At 38.8% G+C, this 27,617-nt stretch overlaps 1 protein-coding gene across 1 annotated transcript in view; it reads left to right on the plus strand.

Annotated features, from left to right (window-relative positions):
• Rasa2 (RAS p21 protein activator 2) overlaps positions 1–27,617 on the plus strand; it is a 97,159-nt gene that overhangs the window by 55,865 nt on the left and 13,677 nt on the right. The window contains exons 10-17 of the mRNA XM_041677311.1: positions 3,578–3,734; positions 4,025–4,173; positions 4,807–4,921; positions 5,511–5,585; positions 7,952–8,075; positions 10,222–10,328; positions 14,869–14,952; positions 23,297–23,374. Coding sequence (XP_041533245.1) covers positions 3,578–3,734; positions 4,025–4,173; positions 4,807–4,921; positions 5,511–5,585; positions 7,952–8,075; positions 10,222–10,328; positions 14,869–14,952; positions 23,297–23,374 — 889 coding nt within the window. The remainder of the gene's footprint in view (positions 1–3,577; positions 3,735–4,024; positions 4,174–4,806; positions 4,922–5,510; positions 5,586–7,951; positions 8,076–10,221; positions 10,329–14,868; positions 14,953–23,296; positions 23,375–27,617) is intronic.

The following is a 27,617-nucleotide window of genomic DNA, read 5'->3' on the forward strand; positions in this document are numbered from 1 at the left end:
TTGCTCTTCCAGAGGTCCTGAGTTCAATTCCCAGCACCCATGTAGTGACTCACAACCATCTGTAATGAGATCTGGTTCCCTCTTCTGGCATGCAAGCATACATGGAGACAGAACACTGTATGTATAATAAATAAATCTTTAAGGGAAAAATATGCTAAAATGTAATATCAGGTGTTGTAGACCACAGTTACTCACCTATTGGGTTATAAACTTGAGAGCTGCTACTCCCACAGCTGCATTTAGAGCCTACTCCCTACCTTTTCTGCACCCCTTCTGCCCTCCTGCCTTCTAATAATTCTACTTTCTTATGTGGATCAACTTTAGCTTTCACAAATGAATAATAACGTGTGGCCTTTATCTTTCTTTGCCTATTTCATATGATAAAATGACTTCCAGTTCCAGACGGATTACCACAAATTCTAGGATTTCACCCTTGATAGAAAAATGTTGATGAGTGAATGGATTTAGATGATGTGGTGTGTACACACTGTGGAATGTTAGCCATGAGAACCACTTTTTAGAACTCACTTTCTGCTGCCTGAAAGAGAGGTTGACATTTGAGAATCTAGGGATTGGTTTTGTTGTAGCTTTGTTTGATTTTTGTTGTTTTGTTTCCCAAGAGAGTTTCAATATGTATCCTTGACTAGCCTGGACCTTGCTATGTAGATCATGCTGGCCTTGAACTCAAGATTTGCCTGTCTCTGCCTTCTGAGTTCTGAGATTGAAGGTGTGCACCACCATGGCTGATACTGAGTATTCGATATTTCTTTTTGGTCTCACTTGCCTTTAAAAGAGCCTGCCTCTTTGCCTAGCCGTTGGCACTCCTCATTTGGATTATGCTATCTCATAGTCTCCCTTAAAGACTGCATTTAGACTTTTTAAATTTTATTATTTTTAACTCCTCTGGAGCAGATCTAAGATGTATCGGTCTCTCTAATGACATTTTGTATAATTTCTAAATACATCCGGGGGGGGGGTGACTTTATCATTAAGAAAAATATATCAGTGTTTGCCCCCTCCATATGCCATACTTTCTTAAATCTCCATGAAAATTTCTGATATTAGTTTTTAAGCCTTTCAAATAATATTCCATGCCTTTTAATACAGAAGAGAAAAATGAGCCATTGTATCTCCCTGGGCCCACCAAAACTTACTAGAACTCTTCCCCATATCATGTACCCAATGACACTGTCTCTTGATTGTTACACTTTGCAAATTTGACAAAACTCTCCACCTTGACAGACTATGGAATATTAACAGACAGTAAGTAATTTTAATTTCTTTTGTCAATAGTATAAATATTTTATGTGCACTTAAATACTGGTGTCTTTGAGGTCAGAATCGTTGGATCCTCTGGAACTGGAATTACAGGTAGTTGTAGCTGCCACATATGGGTGCTAAGAATTGAACTCAAGTCCCTTGCAATGATCTTAACCACTGAGCCATTTCTCCAGCTCCCAATGATATGAATATTTTAGTCTGTCAGAAGCATAAATGCCAAAACTTATGTAGCATAAAAGAATAGAATCTGATAGTCTATGTTTATAATGTACATTGTGGGAAAATACAATGCCTTTTTATTTTAGCTCAGGGTTGTTTGTTGCCTTCATCACTTGTAGAGCTGTAGCATCCTCTAGTGGGGCCAGTGGTAACTGCATGAAAACACCATAATTATTTCTAATTTTGATCATGCAAACAGTCATATAGGCAGTAATATTGTTTGAAGCTTTTCTATTTTCTTTATTTCCAATAATTTCTATTAGTGTTTGCCTGTTATATTGGACTTCTAAAAGCTGGTTTTTAATGGTTCCAATTTATTTTTTAAGACTTTTATGTGTATAAGTGTTTGCCTACATGTATGTGCGTGTACTACATATGTGCCTGGTGCTTGTGGAGGTCAGAAGAGGGTGTCAGATGCCCTGGCGCTGGAGTTACAGATTATTGTGAGCCACCATGTGGGTGCTAGGAGTCAATCCCAAGGCCCTCTGCAAAAGCAGCAAGTGTTTTTAACTGCTGTGCCATTTCTCTAGATTATAACATGACTCAATCACTTTTCCCTTTCTTTTTAAATTTTTTTGTTGCATTTATCTATTTACTTATCTCTGTGTGTGTCTGTGTCCGGGTATATCCGTGTGTGTGTGTGTGTGTGTGTAGCATGTGAACTCCTATGGAAATTGTTGCTCTGTTGCCATCATCTAGCTTCTGGGTATAAAACTAAGGTTGTCAGCTGTGTATCTCTCTAGTTGGCTTTTCTTGGTTGAGGATATGGGGAGAATAGAGCCTAAAAATGAAACAGACTAAAGTCTCACACAGTAACCAACACCATTCAGAGCATGATAAAGAAGACTCCCCGGAGTAAAGTTTACAGTCCCAGGGACAGGCTGCACGTGGCAAACAACCATGTTCTCCGTAGACGCACATAAACAACAGCCAGTTGTACTGAGCGACCAAAGAAAACCCACTCTTCCCGCTACACCTGGGGGGAGCATGAAAACACATTCTAAGAACAATTCCCTGGTTTGGTTTGTTTAAGAAGCTGAGGTCAGAAGACTCTTGTAGTTTTCTCACAAGCACTCTGAATTCCCCTCCCATGATTCCATTCTTAGACCATGTTCTGACAGTCAGCAAGTGCTTATACCACTGAGCCGTCTTGATAGCCTCCCCCCCCCCCCGTGCTTTTTTTCTTAGTGAGTTACCTCCTTAACCTCCTTTTTGTTTTTGTTTTGTTTTGTTTTTTAAATGGTGATAGTTAAGTCAGATGTTAACTTTGTCTTGTTCATGTTGATACTAGCTAATTTTCACTTTTCCCTGTGTAGATAATAGGATTTGACTTGATTTTATCTGATCTGGGGGGTGATGGTGGCAATGGTTTCTTGAGACATGGTTTCTCTGTCTAACCGTTCTGGCTTTCCTGGAACTCTTTCTGTAGACCAGGCTGGCCTCAAACTCACAGAGATTCCCTTGCCTCTGCCTCTTAAAGGTGTGTGCCACTGCCACCTGGCCAATATTTTTTTTTAATAGGCAATGTACCCAAAACCATTTCTAGATAAAAAGATTCAGAAGAGAATCCTGCCTTCTGCCCCCCTCAGCTTCTCAACTAGGTCTTTTTTGTGAGCTAGCCACTGTTCCCTAGTTTCTGAGAATATTTTCTGTATATATATAGGCAAATACATGTGTATAGTTTTTATTGATTTGTTTTGTTTTGTTGAAACTAGGTAGCCTAGGCTGACCTGAAACTCAGAATCCTCCCAAGTGCACACACTACCACACCCACCTGTACATGCTTCTATTTCTACTTAACAACATTCTAGAACATATATGTGATGACTCTAGATAGTGGTTATGATCATGTATTCTAGAATCAAACTGCTTAGTTTAAATCCCATCTTTGCCAATAATTCCTCTATGTATGTACATACTTTGTTGACGTGCTGGAGATTGAATATGATGAGAACACATGTCACCACTCAGCTTCACTCCCAGCCCCTGTTTATTTTTCATTAGCTCACCTGTTTGTTTATCCCACTTGCTTGTTTCTCATTACCATCACTTGGAGTTGACACTATTTTTACTTTAGGTACTTGCTACAACCAAGAGACAATGGAAACAAGTCATCTAAAACTGATGACCTGGGATCTCTTCGATTAACTCTGTGTTATACAGAAGACTATGTGCTTCCATCAGAATACTATGATCCCTTGAAAACTCTGCTGCTAAAATCACCAGATGTTCAGGTATTTTAGAAATCTTACATGTATGACTCAATGTGAAAGGCTAAACAAATCCGTAAATGATGAAGAAAAGATTTCATAATGTCAGCGCTTAAAAAGCTCTGTGTATTTAATGTCTCTGAGCCAGAGTGCTGATTTGTGCTTCACATTTTATATCTGATTAGAATTTAGAAAACTAAATACTATTTTATACATATTGTAATTAAGGAGTGTATTTAAATTACATCCACAGATTGAACCTGTAGCCCTGCTCTTTTGATTCTGTGTTTGTTTTCTACCATTCTGTATCCTAGCCAGTATCTGCCTCAGCTGCTTATATTTTGGGTGAAATATGTCAAGATCAAAAGGATGCTGTTTTGCCTCTTGTTCGACTATTGCTGCATCACAATAAACTGGTTCCATTTATCACTGCGGTGGCTGAACTGGACTTGAAGGATACCCAGTAAGAATTGTAATCATCAAATGTTAATTATGTGTTGTTAAAAGTTGAACTTGAATTTGCCAGATTGTTTTTATAGTCTGTGTTTTTTTGTTTTGTTTTGTATTGGCCAAGTTTACTATAGAGCAGGTGAAAAAGAACTCCCTAGTCAGTAACAAAAGACAATTCTTAAAGTTAACCAAACAGAATCCAACAACAGTAAGGACCAGTTAATAAGGGAATGTGTTTAATTCCGCCATACAGTTTCCTTTGTTACTGATCTTGGCTTCTAGATGCAGTGGTTCACATGCCACAAGCCAGATAGTAAGGACACTTTATAAGGCACACATAGGACAATATAAAGAGCAATCAAATGGCTTTCCATTCCCATCATAGTAAAATAACACCATCATTTTATATACCCATACCTATGTTATATATTTTTATTTCATAGTTTTCTTTTTTTTAATCTGATAGTATCATTTTCAGAAAATAGTTTTGGTAATTTTAGAAACACTTAATGTCAGCAAATTTTCCTGTTAGTAATAAAAATTACTAAAATTGTATATATAATCAAAGTCAAAATGTTACTGTTTTAAAACTTTTTCTTCCCTTTTTGCTGTGCTTGATTTTTATATCTTCCTATTTCTATTTCAGAGATGCAAGCACAATTTTTAGAGGAAATTCCCTGGCAACTCGGTGTCTGGATGAAATGATGAAAATAGTGGGAGGGCACTACTTGAAAGTCACATTAAAGCCTGTTCTAGACGAGGTACAGAGAATGCCTCACTGCCAGAGTCTGCCCATCTGAGCAGTGGTTCTCAACCTGTGGGTCAAACTACCCTTTCACAGAGGTCTCCTAAGACCATCTGCACATCACATAGTTACATTGCGATTCGTAAAGTAGCAAAATTATAGTTATGAAGTAGCAGCAAGAATGATTTTATGGCTGGGGGGTCCCACAACATGAGGAACAACTGTATTAAAGGATCTCAGCATAAGGAAGGTTGAGAACCACTGCTTCTCTTTCAAGAAGTAGTGTGTTGGTTAGAAGGATCTGACCATTCATGAGCTACTGAAGGAATAAGGATAGAGATTTTATAAGTAAATTCCTTTCTCATCTGTGGATTTTTACCCACAAGGCACATCAATCTACATTATTATTCCTTATATTTTTAGTGTGGCGTTAAACAATTTTGATACAGTTCTTCAGAATATTGTCTACATTGTACATGTTACCTTCAGGTGGGGGCTTTAAACTTTGTTGGATTTAATTTTTATATTATCAGAAAAATAATTACTTTCATGTTTTCAGATTACCTAGGAAAGTACAGTAACTGAAAAATACATGTATTTTCCAGATCTGTGAATCCTCAAAATCCTGTGAGATAGATCCTGTTAAGTTGAAGGAGGGAGACAATGTAGAAAATAATAAGGTAAGTTTATATGATGTAGTTTATAACGCCATTGTTTTTTTTTTTAATGTTATACCTAACTCCCATAAATGGTTTGTTTTATGTGTATAACTGTTTTGCCTGTGTGTGAGCTGTGCACCACATGTATGATTGGTACCTATGGAGATCAGAAGATGGTATTGGATCATCTGAAAATAGAGGTGTAGACGGTTGTGACCCACCAGATTGGGGCTGAAAATCAAACCCAGATCCTCTGCAAAAACATAAGTGTTCTTAACCACTTAGCCATTTATCTACCCTGTCTCCCCCCACACATAATCTTAAAATTTAATAATGCCATGTGTCTGGAAACAACATTATTTATTACATTAGTCTTCGTTTTTCAGAACACTTTCTAGTATTGATTTTACCTTATTTTATTCTCAAGCTTTTTAACTTTGCATTTTTAATTATATCTGTGTGTTTAGAGGTACTGTGTATGGATGTGTGCACATAATTGCCGATGCCAACAGAAGCCCGAGAGTACTTTAGATCTTCTGGAACTGGAGTTACAGGCAGTTGTGAGCTGTAATATGGGTGCTAGGAACTGAACTCTGGTTCTCTGGAAGCTAATCTTTTGTTAGCATATATTATAGATAATAATAGGTTATGTTACATTTGCATACATGCATATAAGATATTTTGATCATGTTAACTCCCTTTTATCCTCTTTTGTTCCCTCTCCTGCTGATCGATTTCTTCTTTCAACTAGTCTTCCCCTTCAACTTTTCTTTCTTTCTTTCTTTCTTTCTTTCTTTCTTTTCAATTTGGGTATATTCATGTGAAGTACAGGTGCTGTGGAAGCCAGAGTCCTTGAGTTTCCTTGAGCTGTTGTTGTAGGCAGAGGTGAGCTGCCTGGCGTGGATGCTGAGAACCCAAGCGCTTCTTTCTGTGCAAGAGCAGTATATGTTCTTAGCTGCTGAGCCTCTCTAACTACCCTCTTTTCTTTTTTTTTTAATTTTTGTTTTAATTATTGGCCCTTCTGCTTTTCTACTTTCATGTTGGTGTGTGTGTGTGCATGTAAGTTCATGTATATTCTAGTAAGTTTACTTAGGGACAAGAGTGAGGAGTTAACTACAGTAGCATAGACAATTTATCAATAGTTACACCACACAAAAAAAAAATCTACCTCCCCCAGCAACCACTTATTGCTTGTACATCCTCAGGGATAGGCAGGGACTTAAGCCCCCTCCCCACTATGACGGATAGTAGATGGGCCTGAGTTTATATAAGTCTTGTTCTGTTGATCATAACTACTGAGAACTCAAGAGTGCAGTGGCCATGTAGTGCTTAAACTACTGTTATGGGAAGGTCACTCTTTCTCCTAGATTCTTTCTGTCCTCTCTTCAGTCATGGACCCTGAACCGTGAGAGAGGGGAGGTGTTATAGATGGCCATTTAAGGTCACGCACTCAACAGTCACTTACTCTCAGCACTTTGAGCCTCTGCAGTGGTGGCCACCAAAACCAAGAACATCACTAATCTGTGCACTTACACATAAATATTTAGAAGACGATTTGATAGGCATATCCATCTAGCAAATCAGCAGCAATAGCTTCCCCCCCACACACACACATATAGCTACCCTTATCCCAGCTATGAGATTTTGAACAGATTTACAGTGTCAAATGAGAATTCCCTCCTGTGAAGCGGGCTGCAGATCCAAATCAGAAAGTGCTTGTTTATCCCCCAAACAGTGGTACCCCTGTTGCCTGGAAGGTTAGTAGTGCAGGATAGGGGGTTGCAGCTCAAAGTTTTTAATGACAATTCTCCATTAGCAGCCTGCATTATATTTTTTAACACCGTGAAATCTAGCACATGATATCTTTAGCAGTAGGGTCTTACCTCCAATTCTACTGAGCAACCAACAGTAGGGGCAATAGCCTATAATAATAATGGATTTAAACTGCAGCTAGTTGCAGCCTTCATTCTGACTATTCCTTTCAGGTCAGACTCATCGGACTAAGTGACATAATGATTTTAGTTACCTCTGAGAACTCTATAATTGTGTGGGAGTCACAGGTTTTCACAGTAGTGTGACTGTCTGTGTTACAGTGTACTAACGCTGCCTATCATGAGTTCTTTCCCTGGTTTTCTTTTTTATTATTTTATTTACCGTGCTTCTTGTGAAAATTACTCGTATAGACTGTCTAGAAAGTCTGAATTTATTAAATTAAGTTAGGATGTTGATTGCCCTTTTAACTCAATGAACTTGCAGAATGGAAACAGGGCTTTAGAATACTAGGTTGTCATCGTCTAATAAATCTCATATCCATTACTTTTTTTCATAAAGATTATTGAAGATGTGCAAAAGTCAAAATCTTAGTGTTACTTTGTTAAACCCTGCAGGAGAATCTGCACTACTATGTGGACAAAGTATTCAATACAATTGTAGGATCAAGTGTGAGCTGCCCCACTGTGATGTGCGATATCTTTTATTCTCTGAGGCAGATGGCTACTAAGAGATTTCCTAGTAAGTGCCTTGATATACTCAATTACATCATCTCTTTTTCTGTGTTTTTTCTACATGATGTCCATGTGGTCTGTATGAAATGTTTGTGCATAGGCCTAGTCTTCTAGAAGTTTTCCAAAATGATGCTAGCTTTTTGAGAGACTTAATGACTTATTTTTTCTATAATCTCAAAACATACAATCCATTTTATTTCAGTATAAAGACAACTTTATATAAAGAACAAATCAAAATCATTAGTTTTTAAGAAGGAAAATTTGGATCTGTAAGATTTTCTGCAATATGTAAGTAATGTGCTATATATTAGGAACCTGTGGGACACACAGGAGCACCTTTGTTGTTCCAGCTGTTTTCCCCAGGTGCATATATTCAAGCAGTAATAGCCATCAGTTTTATACAGTTGAACAGATTTGACAGCTTGGGAGTGCTAAGATGTCTGTGATGAGATTTTTTTTCCCCAAAAATAGTTCTGGACTTTACAAACACTTGTTCCAATGCATATAAGATTTTGAGGTACATACAGCAAGAAATCATTATGCTTAATTTTGCAAAATTAGCTATATTAAGATTTTTATTGGAAAGAATTTATAAAATTATGAATTACTACCTCTTATTTTTAGTACTTAGTTCATTTCTGTTACATAAATAAATTTGCCAAAGCCCATTGCAGATTTGCCCATAACAGAGGGGGGAGACATAGACAAAGCAGCTACTTATTAATAACCAAGTTTATCTATCTGTATAAAACTATAAATTAACTTTTTTAACCATCCAAAGAGATTTTATTATGTTTGCATGTATATGTCCCTCTATTTAATTTACCCAATACTAAAACAGTATGACTGAGTTGTCTAGCTTATACATGAATTCAGGTTTAGGTTTCTTGGCTAATTATAATAAAGATATAAAGCATTTAGATTTAAATAAATGTCTGTAACCTTTGTAATCAGTAGAGAAGGCAGAGACTTGATCCTACATATATACAGATGAAGTGCTGATTAGATTCTATCTTAAAGTAGTGAGCTAGGAAATAACGACATTGCCTGCTTGCTAGCCTGTCTTGTTTTTCACTCCTAACACTGTTTGAGGCCATTACCCATTGATTAGGTAATGAAACTGAGGTTTCATTTGTTCTTAGTACCTGGAATATAGATAGCAGGGCAAGCAGTCGGTAGGAAGTAGGTACCACTACAGTGGACAGCTTGGTGATGTTCCCTGTTGAGTGATTTGTAAGAGCTAAAACTCGACATATTTGTCAGATCCGGAAGCTTTTTCCCTCACCACCCGCCTCTCTAGCATCTGGGTGTCAGGTTAGTTGCTGGCTCCAGTCGGAAACAAGTACTAGAGATGAGCGGTCAGTGCTGCAAGCAGCCTGCAGCTCATCTGCAGCAGTATGTGAGATATTGGTAGCTTTTAAAAGTAATACTTCCACCTAGTCATTTCTAGTCTTTAAATTGTTGATGTTTCTTTTTGTGATTAAATACCTGAGAGAAACAATATAAAAGATTTCTATGGCTTCATAGTTTCAGAGCTTCAGTCCAACATCCGCAGGATCCATTGCTTTAGTCAGGCCTGAGGCAGAGCAAACCCTGTGGTGTGTCCTGCAGCCAGGTACTCTGCTCACCTGGCCTCCTGGCGGTGAGGAGGGAGGGGAAGGGAGGAATGAGCCAGGGCCAAATACGCCTTTCAAAAACAAACACAAAGGTGGTTTATGATATCCTAGGCATTTTCCATCCAGTGAACTAGACAATTGAAATTAAGCATGTAATCAAGGTTTTTAGGGTGGATTTGTAACAAAATTGTGAAACTAAAAACTACTCCTTGGTATTCAGTGTTGCCACTGAGTAGTGCTAGATACTGCTTTTGTTTTTGTTGTAATTTCAAGACTATATGAAGAAAAGGCTATTTTTCAAGTTAAAAATGTTTCTTTACAAACATAAGCACTTTGCCTTTTATTTTATTTAAGTTTCAGCAGTTTCTCCTTTAGTTTAGCCACAGTTATTAGTATCATTTCACAAATCAGTTTTTACTTTACAGATTGTTTTCCTGTCCTACATGGTTTACATATGTTTTTTCTTTTTTTTTACTTTATCATCTTTGGTTTTTAATTAGTGTTTTTGCATGACATTTCACCATTTTATCCCTGCAGATAACCCTCATGTTCAGTACTCTGCAGTGACCAGCTTTGTGTTCCTTCGTTTCTTTGCTGTAGCGATACTATCACCTCATACTTTTCATTTGCGACCTCATTATCCAGTAAGTGTTTGTTCCTCTCAAAGCTTTATTCCAGATTTTTTTATTTTTACTAAAACGAAAAAAAAAATAAACTACCTTTACTGCTGTGCTAAGACATTTCACACGTGATTAACTGCTGATAAGTTGGTGTCACTGACAAGCAGGAGGGAGCTGCCCCAGGGTTTCCTCTGCTGTTCTCTCCTGTAGTTCCCATGACACAAGGGCCATTGCCCGTAGTTACAGGGTGGTGGTAGTGGTTTGTAGTAGTGGTTTTTGCTGGCTGTTGGCAGACCTTTTTCTGGCTTATTAAAACAATTTATTTTTTATTTTTATATTTTGAGGCAGAATCTTACTACATAGCCCAGATTGACCTTAACCTGCAATAGTGTTTCTACTCAGCTAAATTTAAATCTTTGCATATTTACTTCTTAATATTTAAGGTTCTTTTTTAACTTATTCCTACATAACTTATTCTTCTGCATACAGCATATTTTAGTCATTCTTTAGCTTTTTTTATTCTAAATACTTTATACTCTTGATGCTGTAGGAGCTGATTTGTATAACAGATAATAAGAAACATTTAGTGATTACTCTGTACTAAGCTTTGTTTTAATCACGTCATGTTCTTAACTCATTAAGGTCATCCTAGTTACTATAGGAGTAAATTATTTTATTAGCTCCGTGTACAGGTAAGGAAATCACCATGCAATAACTTCTCTAGGCTCACATTACTAAGGCATTATGATTGAATCCTACCCAATTTGAATTGAATTTAAATGGAACTAGGTTCAGTCTCTACAGCCTGTAAGCAGACTGGTATTGAGACACTTAGAACAGCCACTGTCACGGTGCTTAGTGCTGGAGATGCTGCAGATCTTGACATTCTCAACCTTTATGTACTCTCGCTCTATCAGGCAATGCAGTGTCGGAAGGGCCTGTAGGCTTTCCAGCTGAACTGGATCCGCATGCCCATGCGTCCCTTGGATAGCTGAGTAGAGCCACACAGCAATGGCAGAAAATAGATGTTCAGTTGTTACTAAGTTTTACATTTAGAAATTCCTTGAATTTTGAGAAACTAACTATAGAAGCTAGTTTTAGAGTAGACAAGAAAGAGTAGATTAAAGAACAGGAAGCAAAAAAAAAAAAGAACAGGAAGCTAAATAATTATAACAAGGACACTGGATATGTGCTGTTCTTGCTATAAGACAGATTCAAGGAGGTGTGCATTGTGCACATGCATGTGTTAGCAAGTAACTGTTTTTGAAAACACTAGTTTCAAAATATGGAGGAGCTGGAGAGATGACTTAGAAGTTAAGAAGGCATACTGCTCTTGCAGAGAACACAAGTTTAGTTCCCAGCACCCTTGTCAGGTAGCTCACAGCCACCCATAACTCCAGCTCTAAGGGATCTAAACCTTCTGAATTCTCTGCACATGCCCACACACAGATACACATGCACGTAAAAAAAAAATAGATTTTCTGTCTTAGGATTGTTATTGCTGTGAAGAGACAACATTTCCATGGCAGCTCTTAAAAAGTGAACCATTTAATTGGAATAGCTTATGATGGGGAGCCTGGCAGCATACAGGCAGATGTGCTGGAGCTGAGAATCCTTCATCTTGACTCAGGGGCAACAGGAAGTTAACTGACTGTCACACTGAGGGAAGCTTGAGCAAGAAGGACCTCAAAGCCTGCCCCCACAGTGACAAACTTTCTCCAAAAAGGGTACACCTCCTAATAGTGCCACTCCCTTTAGGGACCATTTTCTTTCAAACCATCACAATCTTTAAAAAAATTTATAAAATTTTAAAATATAAATACTGAGACAGACTAAGAACTGAGACTACATAGCTCAGTAGTAAGGCTCACCAAACATTTGTGAGACCCTGCGTCCAATGTCTAGTACCAACAGAAGAATGAAAGAAAGGAAATCTTTACTTGAATTGCCTTGGCAATTGTTTTTTTTTTCTTTTAAAAATACAGATTATATGAACACTGACCTGGTAAACTGCCATTGAAGTTTCATGAAGGAAAAAATGAACTATTTCCATTATACTTATCTCTTACTCTCTCCTTGATAACCCCTTTTAAGACCCTCCCAAGACCTTTTTTAACCTGATAGTTTTGTTTTATGTCCCTCATATATATCTGTAATACTCTGCACTCTGTCATGGCATTTTATATTCTGTTCTAATAATATCTGTGTATAACCTTTGCACATAGACTGCAATGTGGGCAATGTGGGACCTTTTCCATGTATATGTACCCAAAGCTTCCGGCAGTCTCTAGGACAGTCACAAGCTAGTGAGTGTTTAATTAGTGAAGATGGTACGTCAGAGAAGGAGCTCATCAAGTTGAGTCTTTTTTTTTTTTTAAACAGGATTCATGATTTAAATACAGGGGCGGGGTGGGGGGGTATGCTTTGCTGCCTCCAGATCAGATTTCCATAGGATTTAAAAGAACATCTTTAGAAAAGGTAATGAGTACTTTTAAAATATTAGAACAAACATTTGTTATAGACCAGATACAGTCAGATGGTACCAGTTCCGTAAGTTGACATAAGAGGAAAAAAAAAGAGATGCATGCTAAGTTATTTTGAATTGAAAAATTCAACACTTAGTTGAATTTAGGAAATGTTACAGTGTTGAGTACTGGATGCTAGGTGATGAGGGCCCTAGGTATAATATACAGTGATGGAAGAATGTTGTTGCAGTCTCTGTGTAACTAGTACCAGGGAGTCAGAGCATCTGAATGACATGATTGTAGAATAGTAGCCGTGGCTGTGTGGGTCTAAAGCTTGTGGTAGCCTGGAATTCAGTAAAGTGTATATTGTTCCCTTTTGATAGTTCAAGAAAAAAATGACCTATAACACTGAATTTAAAAGCCAAATTTAAGCTGGGTGGTGGTGGTGCATGCCTTTAATCCCAGCACTTAGGAGGCAGATATAGTTGGATCTCTGATTAGAGGCCAGCCTGGTGTACTCAGAAAAACCCTGTTTCAAAACACCCCCCCAAAAAATTAAACAGTAAATTCTTGTAAAATTAATTTCAAATTTAATTTTACCGTAACTTTTAAAGAATGTCCAGGCAGTGGTGGTGCACGCCTTTAATCCCAGCACTTGGGAGGCAGAGGCAGGTGAATCTCTGTAAGTTCGAGGCCAGCCTGGTCTACAAGAGCTAGTTACAGGACAGCTAGGACTGTTACACAGAGAAACCCTGTCTCAAAAAAACCAAAGGGGGGAAAAAAACTTTAAGAATGTTATGTAGTAGGGGCCTCTTAGAGATAGAATGGAATCTTGGATGCAACTTTTTCCATACATATTGTATTGGTCATATACCAAATATTTATTACTCTTTCAGATTTCTTCATGTCTTGGTTGTTTCTTCCCCACAATATTGATTGCCTATTTTCAATGTTGGGTGGGATCCTAGTAACTGAAACAATATATCTCCTTAACTTAATTTTCCTAGTTATATTTTTTGATAATACAGTTTACTGTGGTAGGATAGTTGGTTATATAAAAATGGAGATCAGTAAGAGTCTATCAGGCTGTACACATAAGAGCAGGTCAAGTCACTAAATTAAATGTAAACTATACCTCAGTTTAAAAGGAAACAATCACAGGGCAGTGGTGGCACACACCTTTAATCCCAGCACTCAGGAGGCAAGCAGACCTCTGAGGCTAGCCTGGTCTACAGAACTAGTTCCAGGACAGCCAGAGCTACACAGAGCTTTGTGTAGCTGTCTTTAAAAACCAAAAAAGAAAAAGAAAGGAAAAAAGAGATCGAGAACTCTGTTCCTGTCCATTTTATTTACTTCTGTCAGGTAGATAGACCTGAAAGGTAGCATGAAACCCAAACAGTTACCCTATGTTAAGATCCTGTGTCAGCCTAGTATGAATCTGGATTCTCCCTCCACCCCCAGTAGTGGAAACAGTTGATGGCAAAGCCATTTATGTTCTTCAGATAGGCTTAGAAGTAGACTGGGCACAGAAAGTTGGGAACACCTATTTAAGTTATACGGTAGAAAAAAGTAAATAACGTCGATCTGCCAAAAATGAATAAAAATTATAGTGTGATCCAGTCTTGTAGACCATATAAAAACCTTTAGATGCGGTTGATTAAATTGTGTCTTCCAAAGGGAACAAATCAAGTCATTAAATCTTTAATCTGTCTTTATTTTTTTAATGGTACTGAAGATGGAATCTAAGGCCTCTCCCACTGAGCCATACCCGCAGCCCTCGTTCTACTTTTTGAGACAAGACAATCATTAAGTTGTTTAGTTTGAACTTCTCTTCGCTTTGTAGCTTAAACAGGCCTGGAGTTCGTGATCTTCTTGTCTGAGCCTCCCAAGTGGTTGGGATCACAGGCCTACACCACCAACTTCTTTAGTCTCTTAACCCCTAAGTTCAGTAAGTTATCCTAGGTCTGGCCTCATTTGAACTATCCAGGTTTGAATTTTTTAACTACTATTTTAAAGCCATATAGTCCATTCACTTCATTCTGCTTTTTATATAAATTTTACCTCTTGAAAAATTAATGAGAATTTTGGTCATTTTCTAGGATACACAGACAATTAGAACATTAACTCTCATCTCAAAAACCATACAGACTTTGGGAAACTGGGAAAGTCTATCCAGAAGAAAGGTGAGTCTATAATATTTTTCCTTCTTTCATACTTAATAAATTTTATAATACTATAAGATTCCTTCACTTACCTCCTTCCATATTAAAGATAAAACTGAAGAGAATACGTGTTCAGATCCAGGAATTGTTATTGAATGTCCTGTGTTGTCATGTATTAGAGGAAATGGTGGTCCTTACCTTGATGTATCCAAGGTAGGGAGAGAGCAGTTAGGGAGAAAAGACACCTGACAGCTTTGGAAGAAGTCTTCAGCTCCAAGCTGGATAACTAATGGAAATATGTGATTAGCTTGGTCCTTAGCTTCAAAATACAGTCCTGTCATTTCCTAGTGGTCTACTCCAGGGCTTTATGAACTTCTCCACTCATGAAGCTTTTTACCCAAGGAATGTTTATGCAACCTTAGTATACAGATATATAAAGTTGGTACAACAAATCAAACATTTACTGATAAAAACTTATTATAGCATTTTGAAATGCCCAGCACCCAGTGCTGAGGAGAACATTTCTGTCATTTGCTTCTGCAACTGCTATCCTGAGTTTTTACTTAGTTTGAGATCCATGAGGAAAAAAGGCCAAACAGTGAGTACCATGTTCATGGCTGTGTCAGGAGCTTTGAGGGACCTTCATTGCTCCTGTCCCTTTCTCATCAAGAGTATTCAGTAAAGAGGAGATAAAAGCTGTGGTCTGATTGATAGAGTAACTATGGTCACTGGCTCTACCAAAGAATAGTCTTTGCAGACACCCAGAAACTGGCCCAGCATGAGGTACCTTTGGTTTTCAGCAGCTGGAAACAATAAAATTGAACCAAGCCTGGTCACATTCAAGGAGGGGCTTACTGCACCATGTGCAGTGTGGGGAAGGCTAAAGACCAGCCTCTAGTGCCTGGTGCCATGACCTGGAACATTCTGGGTTCATTGACTTACTAGTATGGGGGGGCAGAGGTCTGTCCCTTGGTGGAAAGTACTCTGGAAGTACAGCTTCCTTCTCCAGGAAGTTTACTGCTGGTAAAGTTTACAGAGACCATGGAGACAAGCTAACCCCTTCCTTTTGTGCCATACATAATGAAGGCTAGACTTAGTTTACTGGTTAGTTAGTAGGTGGGAAGTTGTATTTGGTAGTTTCTAGTTTTAGATAAAGGTCAGTCACTCCTAAACACTAGTACTTCGGATCAGAAGGTTTTGCCATTTTCAGAAGTCTGAGGCTGTGAGTTCTTGACATGGCCATGCTCTTGTCAGTAATACATATTCACACAGCTTCATCGCTCCACATTCAGTATGTTTACGTTCCAGGTTGTGTAGGGAAACCGGCTGAAGTCATTTGTGATAAACATATCTGGGCCCATTCCTGTTTGGCTGGTGACATGGGCGCAGCCGCTGTGGCCTAGGCCTCACTCTGACATTAGTGCCTTCCCTATTCACTGTCCCTCATCTCTGAGGGTTTTGTCTTTCCCTGCCTGCTTTCTTCCTTTCCCATGAAACTGGACATTGAAGGACTAAGCTATAGCTCAGTGGTAGAACCCTTACTTACCTCTTATATGTCAGACCTTAGGTTCAGTCCCCACTACTACTGTAAATGTTTTGCAGTAATCAGAGGGCCAAGAATTGCCACAAAGATCACACCGAACAGCAGACCTCACAGTCAAGAAAGAGAGCAGACCATGATAGTGCAGGCTAGGACTGGGGGGCAAGAGATCTAAACATATAGTAGTGCTGTGGAAATTGATATACCACCTTGGCCTTTAGTGATGATGTAGTGTTGGCACTGAGTCATTAAAGGCAGAGAGGACAGGTAACGTTAAATGTGAACTCCACACTTGAGAGTCTTTAAAGGGTTTCTAAGTGTACAGTGTAATAGTGTTTTACCACCAACTGCCTTTGTTCCTAGTTACTATAACAAGTATTTGATGATAGAAGTTATTAATTTTGTTTATCCAAACGATTAATTTTATTTGTGTTTGTTTTATGTAATCAAAATTCAAATGACATGCAGGGGTAAGAAGTAATGCATGGTTATTTGGACCAGAGGAAAGTGCCATAGGAGACCAGCAACTGTTTTTAGTTGAGGCTAGTCTGAAAACTTTTATTAGAACAATATATTCATTTCTCAGATTCATTTTTAAATTTCTGATATGCGTAATTTAGGTATTTTTAATGTGATAAGCTTTTTTCTTCAACCTTGACTTAGCTGAGAATCTAGGACTAGCTAAAACAGCACCTGGATTATTTTACAGAGGGGAAGCCTTTCCATTCCAGTCAGAGTAGTCAGCACTTTTAAAACATTTGAACTCAGAGATTGCACTTCTTTCAGGCTGTTATCAATTGGGTATTATATAGTTTTCATAAGTTTGATTGAAATCCTTTAACAACCCTTTGTAAATTTTAACTCATTTTAGTTGATTTTTCAGTACTATTTACATAGGAATTGATTTTTATGAATATAGTAGAAGAAATTGCTATATTTTGATAAAATTCACTTGTATGTGTTGTAATCTCTAAAAGAATTACAAACAGCTTCTTTAATATATAAAAAAAGGCAGGAGGAGTTTGGGTCTGGAATGTGGGTAGTTCCTGCCATTCCTTCCTTTTATTCATCCTACGAGAGGCGAGAGTGAGGGCGCCAGGCTCTTCAGACTGCTTCCTGTTGTCTGGGTGCGTAGACAGCCTTGGGAACTTAAGAAGGCTGGAATGCGGAAAACATGTTGTTTCACTGGCTGTCCAGTCTCTGCAGGGCCTTCTGGGGCTGGGACCTGCTCGCTGCACTGGAGCAGTTTAAAGTCTTTAAGCGATCGGAAGCCTGCTGAAACAGGTATATTAGGGACAGAAGTTAAAATTAAGGAGTTAAGGGGAAAATTTTTTTCTTAGGTTTACATTTGAAGCTTTTAGGCCCATGGAAAGTGGGGGAGATCCCACCCTCAAGAATAAGCAGAATAGGCAGGAGGGGAAACAGGCAGTTTTGATTGGCAGTACTTATCTAGAGTCCATTTGACCTTGAGAGGTGGATTCAAGTCAATTCCCTGAAGTTTACAAGATTTTTTGTTTTGTTTTGTTTTTTGTTTTTCAAGACAGGGTTTCCTCTGTGTAACAGCCCTTACTATACTGGAACTAGCTCTGTAGACCAGGCTGGCCTCAAACTCTCAGAGACCCTCCTGCCTCTGCCTCGCCAGTGCTGGGATTAAAGGCATGCGCCACCACTGCCCAGCATACAAGAACTTTTTTTACCTTACAAAAGAGATAAGTTAGATATGTTGCATTACCACTTAAATGTACTGAAATCCACATTGTAGGAATGGTAGTAGACTCATGTTTTGCGTCGTGGTAGATTCTTGGGAACCCAAGGATGATTCTAGGTTGAAAGAATTAACAGTTTCCAGAGGGCTGGATATATAGATTGGACAGAGATGTTTTTAGCACAGTGAGAAGCACTTTTTAGTTTATACTTAGAAAACAACCAAAACAAGTTTAAAAACTTGAGCTTGTAACTATGATAAGAGTAGTCAGTGCTTACCAGAGCTAGATCAGTAGCTAATCAGAACTCCATTGGTTAATGGTAAAACTCTGAATTTTAACAATAGCATAGAGAGGGAAAGAAATCTGAAACATTTTTACATATACCTTAAATCACTTTCTTATACAAATTGCATTTACACACCTTAAAACACTTTCTTATACCTTTATAACTTGCATTTACATATCTTTAAAACATTTTTTAGACCTTTACAGCATAAGCTTTCATATCCTCAGACCTTACATAAACTTTGCACTTTTTCTATCCAGTCATTTACCATGAACAGTCATTGTAAAGTGAGTGCTTTAAATAAAGGATTAGTAAAAAGTTACATTGAAATCTGTTTTGTGAGTTTATCTCTTTCCTGAGTCTGGTTGTTTACTGTGCCTAGACCTCTTAGACCTCCTAGTAGCTCTAGGAAAGTGGGGTCATAAGCTTGATTTTTGCATATGAAGAGAACTGAGAAGGCATCTGAAGCCTTGGTTGTTGCTGCTGTTAACATCAGAGATTTGAGAAGGATAACTTTCACCAGAGTAAACAGGAAGTATAAGCAGTTCCCAAATTTATTAAAAATGCCAAAGTCTTACTGCCTGGACAGTCACCCTAGGTTCCTCCTTGGTAGTCTTGATTCCACTGGGGGCAGAGATCCCAGGGCAGTGTCAGTCCGAGGCTTCCAGGCCCAGAAGATCCAACAGATTTTCCTGTGGAGGAGGAATTTGGGGGACTGACTGGTCTAGTTTGTTTAGGCAAAGCAGGGCAGCCAACTCTCCAGTGTCCTGCTTGTTCATAGTTTGGATGGGGGAGGTCTGGCAGCAGGCAAGGTGAAGGATAGTTTTTCACTCAGTGGTCAGTTTTGCCACATTTAAAGCAAGCTCCAGGTGGTCTGCTGTGCCCCATCATCTTCTCTGGAGATCTTAGGGCTGCTGCCTGAACGGCACTTCTCTATCACTGGAAGGAAGCTTTTGCTCTTTTCCTGCTCCTCCCTTCCATTAAACACCTTCAATGTCATATTCAGTAGATCTCTGAAAAGTTCTGAGGACCATTATCTATTAAGTATATCTAAACTAAAATAAGCTTTGCTTGTTTTTAGTTACTTGTTTTAGGCTTACCTTTGAAAACATATACAGGAGACTAAAGTTCATTCCTGTAATTAATTGCATTAGTAAATAGCGTGACTGTAAGTGTAGGTTTGAACACATTAAAGAATTTGATCATTTATAAGGCAACTGACTATTAATTTGCATGTCTTGGTTATCTTTAACAGTTTACAATAAGTCATTAGCTTTTATAAGATTAGGATTTTTACAGCCTTTCCCTGTTAAGTTTGAGCCTTAAAATTTGAGTTGAAATTTTAATTGAAGATCCTTTAGCATCAAAATAAATAATAAGTGCAGTAAACTTCCCTTTTATAGTACACCATTATAGAGTATTACTGTTTCTTGTATGACTCAGTTTACCAAAATAGCTACAGTTTTACAATGTGAACAAAGACAAAGAAGCTAGACAATTTTTGGTCACTAAACTATTCTGAGGCCAAACTGTGTCAAGGAGAAAGGATTGCAAAAATTCCTCTGGAGGGAATTTCTATACGCTCTGGGAGGGAGTTTCTATACGCTCTGGGAGGGAGTTGAGGGAGCAGAAGCTGCAGGACTACAGGTGGAGGCTGAGAGAGCAGAGGAAGGGGAACCTGTGTCTTTGGTAGAGAGACCCAGAGGATGTATGTAGTATCCCAGAGCCAAGAGAGACAAATAGAAAGTCATAGCAGGCTCTAGGAGCCAGAGACACTTACGACATAGACAAGGAGAGGAATAGTTAAGGGACACAGAGGGATAAGCAGAAACTCCACCCAGGCATAGAGAAGCTGCAGGACTTCCAGGAGGGACAATGTTGCAGATGGTCAGAAGGACTTAAGGAGGCTGCAGGACTTAGCAGGAAGCTCCTAGTGGGAGACAAGGAAACTGGCAATGTACAGTCCCAGAAAAGCACAAAGCGACAGAACAGGTAGCAGGAGAAGATTTTTTTTTACACGTGGGTGTAGCAGGCCAGAGGCGTAGCAGGCAGGCTACAGGAGCCAGGGAGGTAGATATGTGGGTGCCCACGTGGAGGGCATAGCAGTCCAGAGACCAGAGAGACAAGAAACAAATGGTTAGAAAGCAGTAAAGGAAAGCAGCAGCTAAGGAATCAGACTCTAGGATTTGGAATCAAATTCTGTGGGTGGCAGAAGCCAGCAGAAACAAATGATCCTTACATACCTTAGTAGAGGACTCTGCAGGGGGAAGCAGAGATACCACCAGCGAGCAAGGGGCATGTGCGTGCTGAGGCTGGCCTACTCCTTTGTTTTCTCCCCCTCCTGCTAGATCGGGCTCAGACTATACTTTGCAACAAACTTATGGATCCGTCAGTGGTAACTTAAAGATAGGACATTTACACAGTGTGGGGATTGGGGGAAAACCAGACCAAAAAAAAAAAAACACAGGCTTAGAGCTAAGAAATAGGGAATAGGGAACCTCTTCCTTCGCACTGCCCCAAACACTTGCAGTATTTGTAAAGGTCCAGATTAATATTGGAATCTAGGGTGCTGCTAATTAGTCACATTTGGATTGATTATGTAAGAGATATTGAGGCCAGATTTGATTACAAAAGCAAATAAATTTGGGGCCCTTCGGGTGGATGCCAGGTGGAAAGGCTGGGGATTTTCTAAGGGGCTTCCCAAGGGGGAGCCAAAAGGTATGGACGATGACATTTCCATGGGTGAGGAAGAGAGGAAGGTCCTAAACCTGAAGTCTAGGGTCTCCCCATATCTCGGAGAACTGAATGAGGAATGAGAAAGACACAAGGCGTTGGCTCAGTGGGTCATCACCACACTCAACGGGTCAGGGCTAAGAGACTCAGTTCCTGGTACTGGGGCTTTCATGTGAAGCTAAAAGGTGAAAACCAAGCTCAGAAACAAAGCCTCACCCAAATGAAAGGGTCTAGAGCAGGGTGGGTACCTCCACCTCCAAAGAGTACCAGAGACTCAAGGAAGCAGTTACACCAACCACCGACCAAGAGAGATCACTTACCAATTGTGGGTGATAGACGGAAGGCCAAGCAATCAGTGGGCTAGAAGGGGAGTCTGTTGCAGGTGGACAGAAGATAAGGGATAGGGGTCCTAGTGCAGCTCAGATCCCAAAGGGGAATGCAGGCACCAGGATATCTTATTGGTACCAGTGTAAGTATTTTGTGGTATCAGAGGGCCATGGAATACCTCAAAGATCACACCACACACAGACCTCATGCAAGAGATTTACTTGTTTTGTTGTGGGGGCGGGAGGTGGTTTCTATCATGGTATCAAAGCAGGGATAAGAAAGGGGGAGAGAGCCGGGCGGTGGTGGCGCATGCCTTTAATCCCAGCACTTGGGAGGCAGAGGCAGGTGGATCTCTGTGAGTTCGAGACCAGCCTGGTCTACAAGAGCTAGTTCCAGGACAAGCTCCAAAACCACAGAGAAACCCTGTCTTGAAAAACCAAAAAAAAAAAAAAAAAACAAAAAAAAAAAACAAAAAAAAACGGGGGAGGGGGGAGCACAGGCCATGATGTCACGAGCTTTCTGCGGAGGGGATGTATGGAGTGTGTGCATAGTGGTGATACAGAAACCGGCTGTGTTGACCTTAGTGATGTGTCACATTGGCCTTTAATGTTGTTGTGGTGTTGGTGCTGAGTCATTGAAGGCTGGAGGAACGTGATTCTGGAATGTGGGCCGTTCTTAACAACTACTAGTTTTTAACTAGTAGTTAACAGAAAAAGAAACTAGAAATTAGGCTTCATAGTTTCCATCTGCCCAACCAGATCTCCGTCCCTACTTTGTTCAGCTCTGTGCCTTAGTAGAGCCTCTGACCTCTGGCTCAGGTGAGTTGCTCAGTGGAGGCACAGCATACTAGAAGAAGAAAGAGGCCAGAGAGTTTGTTTCTTAGTCTCCCTTGTCAGCTCGCTCTATATGGGCTGTTCTGTCACTAAGGATTCCCATTTCTTACTTGTCTCTTTAGGCTTGTGAGTAATGATGTCTCTTTACCTTGTTGTATGCTAATTAAACCTTGTTCACTCATTTGTAAGTACATTTTCAAAATCTGTATCAAATTTTCTTTTTTGTCATATAATAATTATACAAATTTATATATGTAGTGTTTTGATACATATTTACATTATATATTAGTCAAAAATATTTTAAGTCAATTCCTTGTATTTATAATATTACCATTTATTAATTACAGAAAACAAATTTGCATGCTAATAAGATGGATATTCTTGTTCATGTTTTCATAAATATTAGTTGAATATTTGTACTATAGGATATAGTTTTTCAAAGTTGATTATATTTTTATTTTATAATCAGTTTGCATAAACACATGGAACAGAGGTATATTGCAGGAGGCTGGAGAGATGACTCAGCAGTTAAGAGCACTGACTGCTCTTCCAGTGGTCCTGAATTCAATTATCAACAACCACATGGTGGCTCACAACCATCTGTTGTGAATCTTCGTGTCTAGTAGAAATAGCTCAGTCCCTAATATACAGTAGCTCAGCTGTGTGCTGAGGTGACGTGTGATGTGCTAGCATGCCTAGCATCAGACATGAGTGTGGTGTGAGCGTAGGTAAAGCTCTGATGTTGGGGTGCCACGCAGCATAGCTGACACTGCCCAAAACACCTCAGAGTCATGACGATTGATTTTGAATTAGTTCTTACTGCTGTGCTTTCAGACACCTTCTGTGGAATCATGTTTCAAGACCCCATGTGGAGTCAGAACTAACAGTTTAAGAAGCTGTGCGTACTTAACATATACAAATCCTGTGTTTGTTTTTTCAGTCTCGTTCCAAAAAGTCAGTTATGTGTGAATTTCTCAAAATGTTTCAAGAGGAAAGATATTTTACAGACGTGAAAAAGGTATGTTTTATTTTGGAAATAGGAAACTTCTCTGTCATCTAGCATAAGGAATTAACATCTCATTCTTACTAGGAGTTAGTCTCCAGTTTAAAAAAATAAATGTTTAAACTGTCAATCCAGGAGTCTAAGGCTGTGAGATAAGCAACTCTTAACAATAACTTGCCCTTGTTGTCTTAACGCTACAAATACATATTTCTAGGCTAGGTTTCTCAACTACAACACTATTAACATTAGGGGCTGGGTAGTTCTTGATTTTAAGAGCTAGGCTTTACATTGTAGGATATTTAACAACATCCCTGAATTAAATGTCAGTAGCATACTCCCTATTTTGATGACCAGAAATTGCTAGATGTCCCCAGAGGACAGAATTGCCTTTTGCTAAGAACCTTTGGTCTAATAGCACTCATGTCTCATAAGACAACATAGGCCAGCAAGGATAGCTCTGCAGGTAAAGGCACCGCTCGTGGAGCCTGAGAACCTGAGTGCTCTCTGGATCCACATGGTTGGAAGACGGGAGCCAAGTTCCCACAAGTTGTCATCTAATATCCCTTTTCATGTTGTGACACACACACATACATCCATACAAAATAATGAAAATATAAAATAGTGTTTTCAATGAATTATTGAGTATGTTGGTAATTGGAGGAAAGTAACTAAAAATAAAAATTTACAACTGCCTGTAGTCTATAGCATGCTAACGTAAGACCTACAATGTGTAAAAAGGTATATGATTAGAAACTGAGGATATTTTTTAAGCCTTTAATTTCTTGGTTCTTAACTCCTTAGTCATCCATATAAAATACAGTATTGTAAATCCGGAAAACTTAGAAAGAAAAATTATTTTTAAATATATCTAAAGTAAACTTGAAGAAAGTACTGTGCTTTCATTATCATAATCCTAACTCAGTGACCAAACTAGCAAGGACAGTCTTTAAGCCTGTTCAGATTCTGTAGCATGAGTTAGCAGTCAATAGCCAAGAATATATTGTACTGAAGTACATGTTTGGACTTTTAAAATACTTTCACAGGGAACTCCATAGGTAATTTTCTAGCACCAGATAGATTTTTGTTTTTAATTTTTTTTCAAGACGGAGTCCCACTATGTAGCTCTTGCTGTCCTGTAACTTACTATGTAGACCAGGGCTGGCCTCTAACTCCTAAGTGCTTGGATTAAAGCTGTGCATCACTTTGCCAAGTCTAGGTTCTTCTTCTTTTTCTTTTTAATCTAGAATAGTGCAAAATTCACCTGAAACTTTTTAAAGCAATTGTTGAAGGCTCTTGAGAAATTTTAAACATAACACTTTATTTGGGGGACATTATTGAAACTTTTGGTTGACAGTAGAGTTAGACTTCAATTAACAAGACTATGTTATACTAGCTTTTGTTTTGGAGTTATTTTTGCATGTCTAATAATCTAGGCTTTGGTAACATCTGTTCTCTGCCTCCTTATATAATCAGAATGTACTAATTGATATGACCAGTTATCAGTTGATAATACCAGTGGGGAGCAGATTTAAGAGGCAGACTTTAGTATGTTTCTAAACTGCCTCTGAGTCATCTACTCACTTTCAGATAGGCTCTTACCCTAGAATATTTACTGTCTCGTTTATATCTCTAGTCTTGAGTTTACCCTAAGATCATAATTATCTGTGTGTGTGTGTGTGTGTGTGTGTGTGTGTGTGTGTGTGCATGTGTCTGTCCCCATGTCCATGTGCCTTTCTGTCTGTAGATTGGACCCAGGGCCTTACATATCCTACATAAGAATTCTGCTTAAGATTAAACTCTATCGGGCTGGAGAGATGGCTCAGTGGTTGGGAGCATTGCCTGCTCTTCCAAGGGTCCTGAGTTCAATTCCCAGCAACCACATGGTGGCTCACAACCATCTGTGATGAGGTCTGGTGCCCTCTTCTGGCCTGCAGGCATACATGTAGACAGGTTATTGTATACATAATAAATAAATATTTAAAAAAAAAAGATTAAACTCTATCTCCAGTCCCTGTAATTAAGATTGGATACATACAGTACTAAAGATTAGAAATGTCCATGTAACTCAGTTTCTAGTCCACATTGGCATTTATTCTAGTGACTTTGACCACTGCAGTAACTAAATCATGTACACAGTCTAGGGAAAGTAACCAGAAGAGCTCTGTATACAGGGTAGTTGTATAATTTGGTGACAGAACCACAGCACTGAAGAATTATAGATGCTTTTGATCCTGAGCCAATTACAGTTTCCTTCCTGTAATCTTCACTGTTTTCTTACACTTCACTTCACACATTATTTTACCCTGTACTCCTTCATGATAATACTAAGGAATGCGATACTCATATATATGTTAAACTCTATTGGGCCCATCCACTAGAAATAGAGATGAGACAGGGTACTTCATTAATGTCCTTGGATACTTGAACTTGCATCACCCACAGAACAAAAGGAATTTTGTTTTTGCTTGTTCACTTACCAAGATTCCCTTCCAGCAAACTAGGAAAAACACTCTCTTGGGAAACCTCCCGAGTGTGTGCTCTGGTAGGTGAGTCACAGTGTTCCTGGGCCAGGTCGCTGTGCCTTCAGTTCTACAGTGGAGGCGCTAGATCCTCAGTGTGTTATTCTTACAGAAATATATGCTTGTTTTGTTTACATCCTAATATCCTCAAGTATTAAGTTAGAAGCATAGAAGGGAAGACAGCAGTGAAATCCAGATATCTGAGTTTGTAATATCTGACTGATAAGCAAATGGGTAGTTGATTTAGGAGGAAAAATTGGATTCCTCTCTAAGAACAAGAATTTTTTTTTTTTTTGAGACAGGGTTTTTTTATGTCACTCTGGCTGTCTTAGAACTCACTATGTAGACCTGGTGGCCTCAAACTCACAGGGAACTACCTGCCTCTGCCTCCTGAATACAGGGATTAAAGGCATAAGCTACCACTACTCAGCAAAAATTACTTTTTGAACTGTCAGGTTTCCTCTTTCCATGTAGAGACAAACACTAGTCAAATGAAGAAGCCCTTTAACTGATGCAAGTTACGCATTCATGAAGCTAAATACTTTCACTGGGTGACTTCCTGTGTTAGCAGTGGACATTGCTAATCTCTGTATCGTTCCAATTTTAGTATATGTACTGCCAAAGAGAGAACAAGCAGTGGACACTGCAAATTTTCTTGAGCCACATTCTCATATTCTGCATAGGAAGTTTGTGAATATTCATTTGATTTCAAGTTATCTCATTTGTCAAGGTCGTCAGTTATATATAATAGAAATCAGCAAGTTTCCTATAAATAGCCAGAAAATAGTGGGCTTTGCTGGTTCCATAAGACCTCTATTGTGTATTTTTTTTGGGGGGGGGGGGTATTTTGTAACTCTCTTTCTTGGTCAAATCTGGCTCAATTCATAGATTAGTGTTACCTGACCTGTCAGGCAGGTTCATGGCCCTGTATGTAAAAATCTTTGGAACCAGAATCTTCAGAATTGAGTTTTTCAGAATTTCAGACACTAATGGGAGCAAGTTATGTGAACCATCTCCTTTGGTATATCCAGTTATGTGAGCCATCATCTCCTTTGCTATATCCAGTTATGTGAGCCATCTCACAGCGCAAAGTGCTCTAAGATGAGTGCAGACCATGATAGCCATGTGCCATTTGAGGGTTACTTACGTGATAAAATGAGTTTCCTGCAAATCAAAGACAAAATTTTTAAATGTTAAAGATAAATTCTTTATATTTAAGGCCTTATGGATACCAAAAATATGAAAAAGAGCTATCTGTGGTGGTATACGCCTATAATCTTAGCACTAAGGAGGCCAAGGCAGAAGGATTGCAGTGAGTTTAAGTCCAGCCTCAGAAATAGTGAAATATTGTCTCAAAAAGAATTATAGTTAAGGATTATACATTGAGGAAGATCAATTCAGAATTGTGAGTAAGGTAAGACTAAGTTTAGAATACCTTTCATTTGTAAATTAGAAATTTTCTATAGCAAATGTATTTTATTTTATAGATAACTGTGGAATGAGCCTCTTCAATCCAAGATGCTCTAAAATCTGAAATATTGGAATATCTAAAACTTCTTGAATGGACATGATGTCACAATGGAAAATTCCACAACCTCATGTGATAGGTCACAAGTGCAGGTTTAGTAAAAACGCTATATAAAATTACCTTTGGGCTATGTATATGAGTCCACTCTCCAAAATATCTTACTGTATATGTAATTATTTCAGAACCCTAAATCTAAAGCACTTTGGTACTG

Source organism: Microtus oregoni, unplaced genomic scaffold (assembly GCF_018167655.1).
Source record: "Microtus oregoni isolate MIOR12 unplaced genomic scaffold, Mior012 000028F_ref0000031, whole genome shotgun sequence".
Classification (NCBI taxonomy): Eukaryota; Metazoa; Chordata; class Mammalia; order Rodentia; family Cricetidae; genus Microtus; species Microtus oregoni.